Source organism: Triplophysa dalaica, chromosome 2 (genome assembly GCF_015846415.1).
Source record: "Triplophysa dalaica isolate WHDGS20190420 chromosome 2, ASM1584641v1, whole genome shotgun sequence".
Lineage (NCBI taxonomy): Eukaryota > Metazoa > Chordata > Actinopteri > Cypriniformes > Nemacheilidae > Triplophysa > Triplophysa dalaica.
Window position 1 is genome coordinate 6,480,127 of NC_079543.1, and position 14,950 is coordinate 6,495,076.

General features: G+C 40.9%; 1 protein-coding gene across 3 annotated transcripts in view; it reads left to right on the plus strand.

Annotated features, from left to right (window-relative positions):
* lef1 (lymphoid enhancer-binding factor 1) overlaps positions 1-14,873 on the plus strand; it is a 36,876-nt gene extending 22,003 nt beyond the window's left edge. The window contains exons 4-11 of one of the 3 annotated variants that reach the window (XM_056737562.1): positions 402-534; positions 1,770-1,863; positions 2,685-2,804; positions 3,524-3,686; positions 4,206-4,313; positions 6,202-6,250; positions 7,234-7,274; positions 13,592-14,873. In XM_056737562.1, coding sequence (XP_056593540.1) covers positions 402-534; positions 1,770-1,863; positions 2,685-2,804; positions 3,524-3,686; positions 4,206-4,313; positions 6,202-6,250; positions 7,234-7,268 — 702 coding nt within the window. In that variant the 3' untranslated portion in view covers positions 7,269-7,274; positions 13,592-14,873. The remainder of the gene's footprint in view (positions 1-401; positions 535-1,769; positions 1,864-2,684; positions 2,805-3,523; positions 3,687-4,205; positions 4,314-6,201; positions 6,251-7,233; positions 7,275-13,591) is intronic. The other 2 variants (XM_056737560.1, XM_056737561.1) reach the window with 2 other exon arrangements.
* Positions 14,874-14,950: the final 77 nt, after the last annotated feature.

Consider the following 14,950-nt stretch of genomic DNA (forward strand, 5'->3'; position numbering starts at 1 on the left):
CTTAGTTCCACCGCAGACAGCCGGAGCTCTGTAATGAACTCCCTTATTCACTGACTAATGACTCCCTTTGATCTTCAGCCCCGAGACCTCTGGTCTGCCTCTGCCCTGTGGCGCTCCCTCCCCTCCCTGTTTCTCATTCTCTTCTCCGCTCACCCACGCTTGTTCTACCAACCCCCCTTTTTCTCTTTTCTGCCCCAAAATATTGCAGTTGACTATCTGCACATCGTCAGAGTTGCGATGGTTTATGGGTGTGTACGTTAAGAGGGTCGTGTTCCTGTTACAAATGTGGGTTTGATTTTCGATGTGTATGCATTCAACGTGTTTGAATTAAAAGTTATGAATGTTGTCGGAATGTTGTAAATGCGTTGCGCTATATGAGTTTTTATCTCTGTGTCTTGCAGTCAAATAAGGTGCCGGTGGTCCAGCCATCGCATGCTGTGCACCCTCTCACCCCTCTGATCACGTACAGCGATGAGCACTTCGCTCCTGGGCCGCACTCGGGGCATCACCCTCAAGACATGAACCCCAAACAAGGTACAAAATCCGCACGAAGACACATTCCTTATAACGTTATAGTATGTTTCTATATATATATGAGTACATGTCGATGTTAAACTGCATTCACATACTTTCATAGGTTGAAACGAAATGGCTGAATATTCTTCTGGCAAAACTGTTGGGTGGACTTACCTTTATGAACCATGATAACCTTCACTTGATGGATTAAAACGTCCTTGAGCAGCACAGTATTTACTGTAATATAGAAATGATATTTGTACGGTAATGTTGAAATGATATTTTAATGGAGAGGCTTTTAAAAGTTCCCCTCAATAGAGTCCTACCACTGCTAAATTAGTTGAAGGGTGGGGTTAAAACCTTCTTCCGGTAGGACAAGGGTCAGTGGTTTTTGGTCTGTGAGCCAGACGCCATATGCACGGTTTCCGGCTGTTTCGAAGGCCGAGAGCAGACAGGATGTGATGCAATAAAGTGGGGGAGATTGAGGAACTATAAACAGCCTGAACCACGGCACACGTCCAGATTGACACATGATCCAAATACAGGCCATCGTCTGTTGTTGTCAAACAACAATACACTAACATACTCATGAAACTTAATAAAATCTGAAATAGCATGAAACTCAAATACATACTTATTGAAGTAAAATGGGTTGTGAATGCCATTTCATGTTGACTCGAAACTTTTATTAATAGTAGTTGTGGTTCAGGCACACCCTAGTAGTTAAATATTTCATCCTCAGGTAAAACAACACGGATAACACGGAGCCGCATGGAAATTTTGGGTACAGGTTTTGCCAGTTCTTCAGCTGGTTTTGACCGTAACCATCTTAATTTAAGACTTTTACAGGCGGCACATTCAGAACGCCTGCTTTCAGAAAATAATAAATGAACAAGGTTATTACGGTTATTAATTTGAGATGTTGGGGCTAGTTTTTATCTCAAAACGTTTGTGGCCTTGTGGCTGGCCGGGCCTTCACTTTTTCTTCTTTGATTCAAAGCTTTATACACAAACATAATCTTACCCTTGGTGTGCAGGCGTGTAGTTGTTTGTGCAAAGTACTGCAGACTAACCAACACAAATTAATCATATTAGCAGGATTTGTGAGCATTAAAACAACACCAAAGTATTCCATATCCTGCAATCCGCTTCCTCTGAACTCCATCAATGTCACACTGCTGTTCTCCAGATGTGTCTGTCGAACACACACACACGCCACTCTGATTTTGCTCTCCTCTTCTTAAATCCTGAAGCAGGTATGCCCAGGCATCATCCTGGACCTGACATTCCTAATTTCTACCCTCTCTCTCCTGGAGGAGTTGGACAGATGACCCCTCCACTGGGATGGTGAGTGTGCACATGGGTGAATGCTTATATTGGGGGAACTTCACGGTCGGCAAGCGTGAAACGAATGGATTGGATGTCTGGACGAGCTGGTTGTCTTGAATTGGAGACAGAAAGATTCTATTGGCTAAACTGACCACAGTCATGATAGGCTGTATGTATGCCTGTATAGACTATGTATTCTGTCATCTATTTATTTTCAGGTCATTCAAAACCCGTATGGGACTTTTTCTTCTGTGCAACACAAAAGAAGATATTTCGAGAAATGTCGTAGTGGTTTTGTGTCCATACAATAGAAGTCAATGGTGTCCAACGTTGTTTAAAATATCTTCTTTTGTGTTCTGCAGAAGATAGAAAGTCAAACAGGTTAGCAATGAATTGTCATTTTGGGAAATCATTCACTTTAATTTCATTTGACACAACTTTACCACACCTTCAAAAACAAATCATACGCATTCCTTCTCCCTCGAAGCTTTCTTAAGTATGGAACAGATTGTTGTCCCGTCTCTCACAGCCCCTTTTTGTTCACGTCAAATTCGATATGGCATCTGCCTTGACTGAAGTCAATTGCATTAGAGTTCTCCCGCAGAGAGAATCTTGAAGTACAACCAACGTTGTCTCTTTCACCGTGCCACTAAATTCCTTCATCGCTAAACACAGGCCCGATTGCAACAGCATGATTGTTCCACCTTGTTTGGCAAGTTACAACTGATTTATAGCACCATCATTTATGGTGAATTATTTTCAAATGGTTAAGATTAGCATTTACGTGTTTGCCGCATGAAGCACATGCTTGCTTTAATAGGCACATCATGTTTTTTCAGGTTCTCTCATCACATGGTACCAGGACCTCCTGGACCCCACGCCACAGGAATCCCCCATCCCGCCATAGTCAACCCGCATGTGAAGCAAGAACCACATCACGACTCGGAACTGATGCATATGTGAGTTTCTCGTCTTCATTGATATTTTTGTTCATTTGGTGAGATTTCAATCAATACAAGTACATAATTTTAGCCACTTCTGGAATATGTCGCCATAACTGAATTCTTAAAATTCTTAAATTTGCTTAAAAAATGGGTCATATCACGCACTTCTATAATTTCGTATAATTTCATTTATTGTCCCAATGAAGTCTTCTGGTCTACTTGAATAAAGAATGTAGGTTTTTGGAGCTTCAACATTTAAAGTCGTCCATGTTCGGCGTCTATTTTCTATTGAAACTTACGTTGCGGCGTGAGGGTAAATACATTTTCAAAATGGATAAAGAGTTCCTTTAAGATGGTTTACTGATGTTTGCCTGATATAGAGGTCACAGATGAAGGTAGAAAATGCGTCGGTTGCCCCTTTGGGAATCATAGTATCACATGGGAGTGAAATACTGGTTGAGTTTTAGTCGCGGAGTGAAAAGTAGGTTTGGATGCCATTACTGGTGAAGTAATCTCTCTGCATGAAAGCACCCAAATGGACATAATTAAAAGCCGCTGCGAGCTTTTCGGCACCGGCTCCCGGATCGTTCTCTCACGCAGCTCGGGGTTGGCGGGTGGAATCAGATGTTCAATGCTCTCACACTCAGTGGCGTCGCTGTGGCTTTGACGTTTTTTCCGCATCACTTAATAATTCCCCCCATACGCTTCTTATACCTCCTCTACTGTTTCTCTAGGAAATCTCATCACGAGCAGAGAAAGGAGCAGGAGCCCAAAAGACCTCACATCAAGAAACCTCTCAACGCTTTCATGCTTTATATGAAAGAGATGCGCGCCAATGTGGTGGCCGAATGCACGCTGAAGGAGAGTGCTGCGATCAATCAGATCCTCGGCCGAAGGGTACGTATATTATTCGCCATCACGCCTGGGGGTCTATCGCAGAACTTTTCTCAAACTCAATTTAAAAACCTCCTGACAGGTAGTGGGTTTAACGCGTTACTTCTTTTTGGAACTGGAAAAAGAGGAACGGTTGAACATGTTTAATGGTTTAACCAAAGCCTTATCGCTTTATGGCGGCTAGCCACAGCAAAGGACCGCTCTGCGGTGGCGTGGGGTAATTGCACCCTGACATAGTTTGAAGTTAAGCGGCGCTAAATTGGAACCAGTGTTTTGATATGAAATCGAAGTTCAGTGTTTTTTTGCTTTCCTTCTCTCGTCGCCGAATGTTAATCTCTTCATCATGTTCCCTTCCACCCCCAGGCGTGCCTGAGACACTTTTCACATGCAACATTAGATGGTTAACAAGGATTTTTAGCAAGACGCCAGCACGCGTCTCTTCGGAAGGAACTTGAAAGTGCGTGTCAGTAATTGACTGCTGTTTTTTGCTTTTCCTCTCTAATCTCCCTCCGCACCGAACAGTGGCACGCTTTATCTCGGGAAGAGCAAGCTAAGTATTACGAATTAGCCCGCAAGGAACGGCAGCTCCACATGCAGCTCTACCCAGGATGGTCTGCCAGAGACAATTATGTAAGTGTCCACACTAACACGACGCCTGAGAATTGTTGACTGCAAGATTTTAGATGTAATTCATTGCTTGTGAAAAATGTGCATCAGTTACTCCTGTAAAGTGCACGATTCAATCCCTTTTACCACACATTTTTATTGATGGTTTTTGTTCAAATGTTCATCTTGAGAGACACTATAGACCACTTCGCAAGACATGGTCCAGAATTTTTTTTTTTAGTCTTATATAATTAAATCTTATATTCGTTTAACATTTTGATTTGGTTGTAAATATTCTGTTGGTTGTATTTTGTTCAACCGTTTGTGTAGTTATGTTTTTCTGGACTAGCATTGGATCAGCTTGGGAAACGTTTTCCGAAGTGGTCTATACAGAAATGTGGCAAAACAATGTGTGTCAATAAATAATATGTGAAATATATGTGAATGAATCATATTTCTGTATTAGTTGTAGTGAAATGAGGTTAAGTATGCTTTTTTATTAGAAAAGTTTAAATGTCGACTCTCATAAAGTCCATAGAGAAGTATTAGGGTAGCCAATACTGGTTGCACAAAGTCTGATGTAATTTTGATATATGAAAATGTTCAAATGTAAAAGAATTGCAATGTATTGGCTACGATAAAGGAGATGATGTACACAATGTGACTGATTTGTGAAACGCAAGCGGAACGAATTAGTTTTTTCTGTGAGAATGGTTTTACAAGCGATTTACACAAATTTGTTATGCTTGTGTATTGTAAATGTAGTCCTGAAACATGATCAGGTGGAATTCCAACATAAATCGGTCGTCAATTTGGACATTTGATACTAAAATGAAAGACAAACAGTTTTCTGTTGTTTTCTGTTGATTTGCCTCTTTTGTGAGTGCGGCCCAGAAATCTGAGCGGAACAAATTGAGTTATTGGTTAACCTATTCCTCTGTTCATGCTGAAATATATACAGTAATACAAAAGCATATCAGAGTGTAGCTCTCAAATTCCTCCAAAGGTTCACCACTTCCTTTTGTTTGTCTGTTGAACCACCGTCACATCACTATTGCATTTTAGATTATACTATCGACCGTCACATGCTACGCCCAACTTTTGGAGACCAAAGTGTTTACGTTTCAGTTTACTATTTCTTTTCAATTTATACAATTATTTAAATGTATACAAGTATGGCAAATATCCAGCTAGCTTGTGTAGTTCCCATCCAAGAAATGTTGTGATGGCAACTTTCGACAACTAGCTTTTAACTGGCATAAATGTCACCCAATACATAGCGCCAGGACGTGATGCTAAAACTAAACACAGCCTTTCAAGCTAATCGTGGAATGGAAAGGCCACAGGACAAAAAAAAACACTTCAAAGATAGATGAACTTTCATCACCCACTTAAACATTAGCAGTGGGAACGGACTTGTATTTAATAGCGCTAAGGATTCTGAGCGTATCCCCGTTCTGTCAGAGATGTTTCAACTGCTCTGGGCTTCGCGCTTATGTCAGTCGGGGTTCGAATACACAGATTAGCGACTGAATAAGTGGATTATCAGAATTTACAGCAGGCAACCAGAGCGTGCCTCATATTGGACTGCGAAATGACACTGCGGCGCTATCTATACCTATAGTCATCCTGCCAGGGGATTCTGGGTAAGCCACAAATCCTAAAGCAGTCCAGACTTCTCACTCAAGTGGAGTGTTTGTCGTGTCAATTGGAGCAGGGGTAGATGTTTTATTCTCGTTTGACTTTGTGATTGGGCCGTTCTGTCTTGTGAACGAAATTAAAATCTGCGATTTCTCAAATCAAGATAAACGTTGATATTGTGGAGAAAATTTGACAAAAAAAAAAAAGAGTGCCCTTGTGGCTGTGAATGCTGGTGTGTTGCTTTAAATATATTTACCGGGATATTTTCTAGGGAAAGAAGAAAAAGCGGAAGAGGGAAAAGATCCAGGAACCTGCACCAGGTAAGACCCAGAACTCCATTGTTTTCCCTCATACCTGTTGTATTTTGTCCAGTTTTGTTCATAAATATCCCAACACAGGTTTATATCATTTAGTCAAGTGACATCTGGTCAGTGATGGGAGACCACGTGCTTGCTCACAAAAGAATGTTTTTACTTTTTGTAACGCTGCTCAAAACACTGGGTTTTGTGACTTACATACTTCTCTGAAATACGCAAAGCAAACAGGTTTACAGTCCGTGCGATTTCTGATTACTTCTTGGAAGTTTCCCCACATCACGATCAAGAACTGCACACATCACTCCACCCCTCCATCTTTCCATCTTGTTCGCCTCACAATTTAGTCTTTTAGGATTAGTCTGTTTTGAAGACATTGGGCTTAATTCAGTCTTTTCATTTTTTTGTGAATGACCCCGACACACTTTGTCCTATAAAAATTCATTGGCCGTGTGTATTTGTACATTCAATCATTCAGTGATTCTCGAAGTTAAACCTAAATGATGCAATGTAGAGTTAGGTTAAAGGGATAGTTGACACAAAAATAAAAATAGTCATTTATTCATCCTCACGTGATTTAAAACCTGCATATGAAAACAAAAGTGGATATTTTGAGAAATGTGGTTTGTGTCTATACAGTGGAAGTCAATGGGGACCAATGTTGTTTGGTTACCAACTTTCTTCAAAATATCTTTTTTGTGTTCTGCAAAGAAGCTTTGGATTTGGAATGACATGAAGATGAGTAAATTGTGAATAATCGTAATGTTACATTACATAATTGTCAATAAAGTGCAAATAAATACAATTTAAGACCAGAGATGTGTTACTTGTGTTCCTGTAACTGAAGATCATGGGTTCGATTCCCAGGGAACACACAAACTGATTATATGTATGCCTCTAATGCACTGTAAATAAAAAGCCTGTTCCAAATGCATAAATGTCAATTTTGGAGGCACATCCTGGTGATTAAAAGCTACGATTTCCTGCAGGTACAGGCCAAAGAATGAAAACGGCGTACATCTGAACAATGGTAAGAACTTCTTCCATACCTCTGGTCTGACTATCATAAATTACTTTAATGTGGTTTTGGCAATTGAAAGAAAAAACTAAGACTAATCCTAAAGGTTCACCAATCAACCATTCACCGTTGCATTGTGGAAACGTTCCTCCTAACTTACAGATGTATTACCTCCACTGTTATGACGGGTCATTTATTTTTCAGTACCTGACATCCCTTTCACATGTAGACCGATGTGTGGTTTGTTGCATCGGGTGCTGCTTTAGTGTTTTTTTAAAACCAATTCTTTTATCAATAGCCGTTTGTTTGACGGATCGCAGAACAGAATTATCTTGACAAAGTTGGCTGAAAACATCAAAGTCCACACTATCAGGCGTCTTTGTCCATTCATTTCTTCCATGTTTGATATTTGGCATACGTCTTTAAGACAGTCTAGCGGCTCATGTCTATTTTGCCCCGGCTTATTTTGGTCTTTTTTGAGAACATTTGGAAAGTGGAATAGTATTGAGAGTCGACCCAGATGTAAGCTAACACTTTAAGCGTTTACCCATATGGCCCGCATGTGTTATCAAGCCAGCTCTATGAATGAAGAATGCCTCAACCCGGCATATTTAGCCTGAACTGTCGTTTAATTTTTTTTAGCGATTAAACTAGCAAACGTGTGGCCTGAAGGTAGAGGATCTAACAGTCTACAAAAATAATAAGGATGTTAGCCAGCAATACACTATCTTATTTTAAGTCACTCCACATCCTGTTATTACATTTCTTTTTGCCATGAAAACTACGCAGATGTGCCAACTCGTCCAGACAAAGGTTTTACGCTTGATCAGTTCACTACGCCGTTGTTCCCGAACACAAATTGGACTGTTACACAGTCTCTTTCTTATTTTTTTCGTATTTTTCGCTAGCCGCGAAGCTTTATAAAGGCGCTGTATCTTTCATTCAATAATTAGCGGTGTCAAAAGAAGAGCGGATGGAAGCCCCAGCTGATGTATTGTGGCAGCCTTTAGCTCATATACATAATACTGAGAATATCACCAGTCAATTTATGCAGATCCTAAGAACTGAATGCCGGTTGGTGAAGCGAAAAAACGCAAAAACATTCTCTAAAGGAAATTGTCTTCGATTTTAAAACGGATAGCTGTGTTACAACATTGTAGAGTCATTTTCCTAATTTCTTAACCTCTTTCATGTTTCTTCTGTGTTTCTAGACATGGGCATCTCTTTGTTTTAAGTCTTAGGGCAATGGTGCTTGAGAGGGTTTGTATGTTTAGGGGGATCTACAGACACTAATGTCGCAAAAGGGGAATGCTGATTTATCAATTAAACCATAATACATAAAGCATATTCAAGTTGAACAGATGGCAACAGAGAGACAAAAGTTACGGATTGCAGCTTTACCATCTTTTACAGTTTTGAATATAGCCAAAGTCTGTTTATGGAAGTTGTGGCAGTCTGTGGCCATGTTTGCAATGCCTCTGGACAGTTATTTACGCCATAGCAAGTCCGCAGTCCAATCTACTTGAATGGGGGAAGGCAAAATTAAACTGCACATTTCAGATCAATAGTTAAACATGACTTGAACTCTATCATAACTTTGGCTTGCTAAGCTTAAATTGCGCCAAAAATCACCTTATCGGGGTCGCCTCATCTACTGCGCACAGGCTGGCAAGCACCTCACGAGAGCCCCGCCCAAGAGAATCGCCAGTCTTTACTGATTGGCGATTGGCTCGTTTCACGTGAAGGCAGGACTTCCTTCGCTAGAGCGGCCATATTGAGCGTTCCATTCCTCGCCATTCATTGTAACGCCAGTGACCAATCTTGTCAATATTAATATCTTTGATATAGTCTATATGATGTTTTATCCAGAGATCAGCTATGTATTTCTGAACAACCCCCACTATTAAAGACACCCTCTTTCTCATGTACATCTCCATATCCGTTTCTTGTCCCCAAACTGTTTTTTCAGATTTTTGAGTGTTTGTCTGACTAACCCTTGTGATTTACAAGCTTTGAGATTGTTATCTGACCTGGGGCATACATGGCCTCCAGGTTTCTTTGCCACTGTGCGTTTTTTTTCCTTGAGGACTGAGAAAGCGGCGTAACAATGCGAGTCTTTTAACACGGCTGCCTCTTAAGATGTTAGTCACTCAGAAAAGCCAAGGTTGTGAGTGACCCCAGTTTGGCACATTTGAACATGCTTCTTTGTGGCCACCTGGACACCGCCGTTGTGTTCTGCGGACTGTTCAAATGGACTTCATTCTTCTTCCAGGATTGATGTTGGTGCCGTATGAATAGAAGTGGTCAGCGGAAGGTTTAAGAGCTTTCAGTGTTCCAGAGGTGGACAACAGCGGGCCATTGTAGGAAAGCGATGGAGGTACTGGCCTCTCTGAAGTTCATGACCTGCTCTATGATGTGGAGGTGCTGTTGGACAGCTGTGCCCGAGTTGGGTCGTCTTTACCGAACTTCATTTCTGTGATGTGTGAGGCCAGAAGTCAGCCTTTGATAAAAACAAAAAGTGGAAGAACCAAAAGATCCTTGTGTGGCGATGAGAAGCGCCTTTCTTTGTAATCTTGATGTCCACCCTGTATCAACCCTATGGACATCTTCATCCAAAGCAGTCATTGTGGGCTTATTGCTTCCCTTTTTGGAGATGAAAGGTGCCTCAGGGGGAAAACTGCCTAGAAAGTGAAGGTTTAAGATCAGTCACTTATGATGTAGGGGTTAATATCATTGTAGGGAGAGAAAAGCGATTGACTAATGTAAACGTTCTGCTGGCGTGAGTCACGTGTGGCCAGACATAGGTCGAAACCCGCCACTCTAAGCGACGCAGGAATCAATAAAACTGTGTGGCGTCTACTACGTTTCCTCTCCGATCTCTTTCACTCCCCAACTATCGTCTGCGCTTTGCTGGAGTTTTTTTCCTAGGCAGTAAATCTGGCTCCCATTGTGAAAGCAGGCGGAACCACCGCTTCTCCTCCCCTTTTCCTCCACCCCTCCCGCTGCTGACTGCGAGCGAGACTAGCCCTTTGAAGCAGCCGGGCGGTGGAGGGGAGCAGTCATTGTGCTTTTCTTTGATAGTGCCGCCCTGGCTTGCAGTTCAGGATTTGCAAGAGCACGTCGTTCCTGCGCTCGGGCTGAGCCAGCAATCTCCAGTCACCACTTCACAGATGTGGGCAGACCCTTCTCATTGCCTCCACTCAAACCTTCTTCCCTGTGATGTTTCTCTGTTTTATAAAAGTGTGATTTGTTGGCGAAATCATATTTTTCCCTCAACCTTTTTGAAAACGGAAGGAGATTGTGAGAAAAAGACCTCCTCCCCCCTTTTTAGCCACGGTTGGTTTCCGTGCAGTTATAAAGACGTAATTGTGTGGGAGATTTTTTTTCTCTCGCTTTAACGTTACAGAAACTGCTGACCGAATGAAACGCTTTATTTAAAACAGGACTTTTCTTCCAGGTGCTGTTTTTATTACTCAGACCCGTTTTTTTTTTAAATCCCACTTCCTCCTGGTAGATCATTGGTCTACCAATGCCCGTTGAATTTTTATAGACTCACTGAACGTGATGCCAAGTGCTACAACATAAGGTCATTGGGCCAAAGTCGGTTTGAAAAGGACCTTTTTGCTGACTAGACTTAAGTTTGGGCTCCAAACTCATTTTCACCGCTAGCGTTTCATCATCGTCATGGATGTTTTAAAATTTCCCCTCTTGTTTCCAATCATTTAATGTACAGTTACGTGTCAGTAAATTCATTATATTTTTACATTGGAATTGCAGTTTTCAGGTCCCTGTATATGACCTACTTCATAGATTTTTGGGGGGGAACATTATACATTTTTCCTTCAGAAAATGCTTTGGCTTAAGATTTGCCCCAACATTCACTAAACTGAACAGTTAAGGCCCCAATCACACCATGAATGATAACTATAAAGACAACTCTTCCTGTAACTTTACTAACGTACAAACCAACTGATCGTAATGTTTCACATTTTAATCCGCATTTGTATTTTGATTGGTTGTCAATGTTTTAGCGTTGATCGGCTGAAAATTTGCTCTGTGATTGATTAAAAACTATATTGTTCCACTGTAAAATTTAGAACGATTTCAAACTTTATAGTCTATCGCTCTTGTTGCGAGCGAGTTTTAAGGGGTGTATTTTTCCACCATTATCATTATTGTTTATGGATTCTTACATAGTAACATTAGTAGTTATTATTGGAGATATCGTCAAAGTGTGAACAGTCCATTAAACTTTTTTTGTATTTCGATTAGTGTAAAATAAAATAAAAACCTCCAACTTTTCAATATTTGACTGGACTTATGGGGCACAAAATGATATTTTTGTGCATTCCAGGCTGTTACAGTGGCCTTCCACTAGTTTCGGGGGATAAGGGAAGGTTAGACGAGAGAAGGGGGTGTGTTCCTCCCAGCTGCAGGCCTTTTGATTTGCCCCAGGAGGTGAACGGGCCAATTGAGAGACACTGGGGCATGTCTGTTATCTTAACCTCCCACACTTCAAAGGCAGCCTCACTGCCGAGAGAGAGAGAGCTGACGAGAAGGACGCAGAGTGGCTGGCCCTCGAATACAGAGGAGCGTTTCATTTCCTGCAAGTCAGGGATCGGCATTCCACGCCGCAAATGGGAAGTAGCTCTTGAATGGATTTGTGTCCGAGCGGACTATAAAGGGTGGCCCGATGGCACCACCGCCCCCCGCCGTACTAACCTCTCCCACCACCCCAACACACCACCCCCCTTTCAACATGAGGCTGGCGGTGAGAGGCAGGAAAGCTTGCCAGTCTTTTTCATCTGCGGCCGGGAAGGGAAACGCTCTCCAGGAAGGGGGCATAGGGCACAGGGAAGCTTTGAGATCATAGATGAAAAGAGTGGGCAGGGGAGGTAAATAAAAGCGTCGGGCCCTTTGGCCGCCACCAACCCGGCCGCCTTTCCCCTCTCGCTTTATTCGGCGACTCTTTTTCTTTTCACGCGTTCGGCAGCAGGGTCAGATCTCTTTGGAAAAGTAGTTACCTTTCATCCACATGTGGTAAAGCAGTACACGAGTGCAGGGATGTGTGCTCGTATGTGTGGAGCCGAGGAGCTAAACTGACAGCTCGCAGAAAAGGTTGAATTCGACCTGAGCTTCAGGGAGGAGACAGTTACTAGTTTTATATTTAATCCATCCCTCTCTCTCTCTTTCTCTCTCCATCAGAGGTTTGCTCCTGTATCCCTGCTTCTCACTTTGATCAGGAATTCCATTTGATGCACTTCTGAAATAGCCCCATACAGCTTGTCGACCAAAATAGAGCCTGTTACATTTAATATTTCACCTCTCAAAAGGGATTCAGATTGGACAACCATTTTGTGAGATAGAACATTGGGTTTCTCACAAAAGGGTTCTGATTAATGTTGGGAATAAAGTGGGGAATGTTCTTTTTGAGCTTGAATGGTGAGCTTGGGAGTATTTATAGTATGGTGGGTTTTATTATGCTAGTTGAAATCAGCAAAATGCACATTTCTTCTTTTGGAACACAAAGGAAGATATTTTGAGAAATATCTTAGTGGTTTTGTGTCCATACAAGGGAACTCAATAGAGTCCAATGTTGTTTGGTTACCAACGTTCTTCAAAATATCATCTTTTGTGTTGTGCGGAAGAAAATAATATAGCTTTGAAATTAGGGCTGTCACAATTATTAAATAATCATCTCATGTCAATTATTTGACATAATTGCAATTATTTCAGATAACCATAATGATTGTAAATCCTTAGAAAACAAGGGTGATCTGCAGCATTTTTCATCCACCGTCCTTGATCTGTATTCATTGTTACGTTCAAATGACATTTGTACTTTTTGTGTTTATGAGTTTCGTTAAAGTGATTCCAGATTTGCTGCATCTACACAGCCAGACGACATCATCCTCATATGTCCATTTTTTATGTTGAGACCATCTTTTCTGTTTAGGTCACTCTGTGTTACAAGTTATTTATGAAATTTTCAAATTTCTTAATGTATCTATATTTTATTAATGGAATAAACTAATTGTAATAAATCTTTATAATTTTCAAAGCCTCTAAACAGAAAATTAATCAGAATAATCGCAATTATTTAATAGACAATTAATCGTCAGCCAAATTTCATCATCGTGACGGTGAATAAATGATGAAAGAAAAAATTATAAAATGTTGGTTTGAGTTTTTCACAATGGAGCATAAAAATGCATTGCTTGTCAGAAATGTGCCGTTTTGACTTTTAATATGAAAATGTTGGAATACATGTTTCTTTCAAAATGATTTTGTCTTTAATTCTAATTTTTCTCTCTCTTTGTGTTCTACAGGAGGAAAACGAAATTCTTTTTCTTCTTGCAAAGCAAAGACTGGAGCTACAGGCCCCCTTTTAGAGATGGAAGCCTGCTAGATTCCTCAACCTCTCACCCTCTCCATCACCCCTTGATCCCTGTGGAATTTCCAGAGGGTCCCGGTCCTCGCAATCTGCTCCTCGGCCGCAGGCGACGCTGTAGAGACATTGAACCGAGAACAGACAATCATCAACACAGGCCCTCACGCAGACCCGTGAATAACTCGTTCCAACGTTCCTTTTCATTTCTATTCTTAATTCACTCCCAAAGCCTAAGGCATTGCACTGATTCTGTTTTTGACCGTTTGTAGAGCGCACATATGACCATATGTAGACACACACTCACTCTTTCCTACACCTGTTCTTTAAGTTATTCTTTAAGTTATTTGGCACCTGTCCCTCGTGTGTTCACCGTCACCCCCTCACGTTCATTCATGCCTCATAAAATGTAGCATCACAGGCGCCGCCTGGGACACCTCACGCCGTTCTGTCGCAATATTTAGGGATCACGTGTTGCCCGGAAACGATCTCTCTAGGTTGCATTTTGCATTATGACGCGCCGGTGCAAAAAGGATCAATGTTGTTGATTTATCTGTTACATCTTGGGTTTGTTTATTTTGAATGCTTTTTTAATTCTCTTCATTTCTTGGTGTATATTTTAAGTGAATTTTTTAATCATTATTTTATATATATATATAATGGTATATGAAAATAAGCTTGGAGACAGGAAAGCCATTTTTCTTGTTGGAGCTTCTTGCAGAAATAACATTTGGAAGTCCTCTTTTTGATAACTATTTGTAACGATTATTGACCTCCGAGTCTTGCGCAGATGTAAAATAATGCTCAATGTGTACTTTTTAACAAGATGTCTGGATGTCACTTTTCTCTGTATTTTTGCAGGCAACATTAGGACTAAAGTGAAAGAGTAGGTACCCAGAGGCCTATATTTTATTGATCTAAATTGACAAATGAAGCAGATATATATCTATATATATTTACCCCAGCACTTGGTAGTCCTCCTTTTTATTGCAATGTACCTCTGTCCTCTCTGGTAGGTAATTGAGTGGTCTTTCACCATGTTTATTCCATGCAGACATTTCCACATTTTTTTTTAATGTTCTTTTACTATTTTCAGGTGTTTTTTTTTAACATTCATTGTCATATTTTGAATTGTCAGCTTGGTTTAGCACTTTGCTTCCAAGTAGTCACATCTGAACTGTTTCAACATGTCTTTTTTATGAAAATAAATAGGCATCTTTGACTGAAAATGATGCCAACGTGTTTTCTTTTAATAGCAATACACTGACATTTTGGGGGGAATATCAGTGTTCTCCGTATC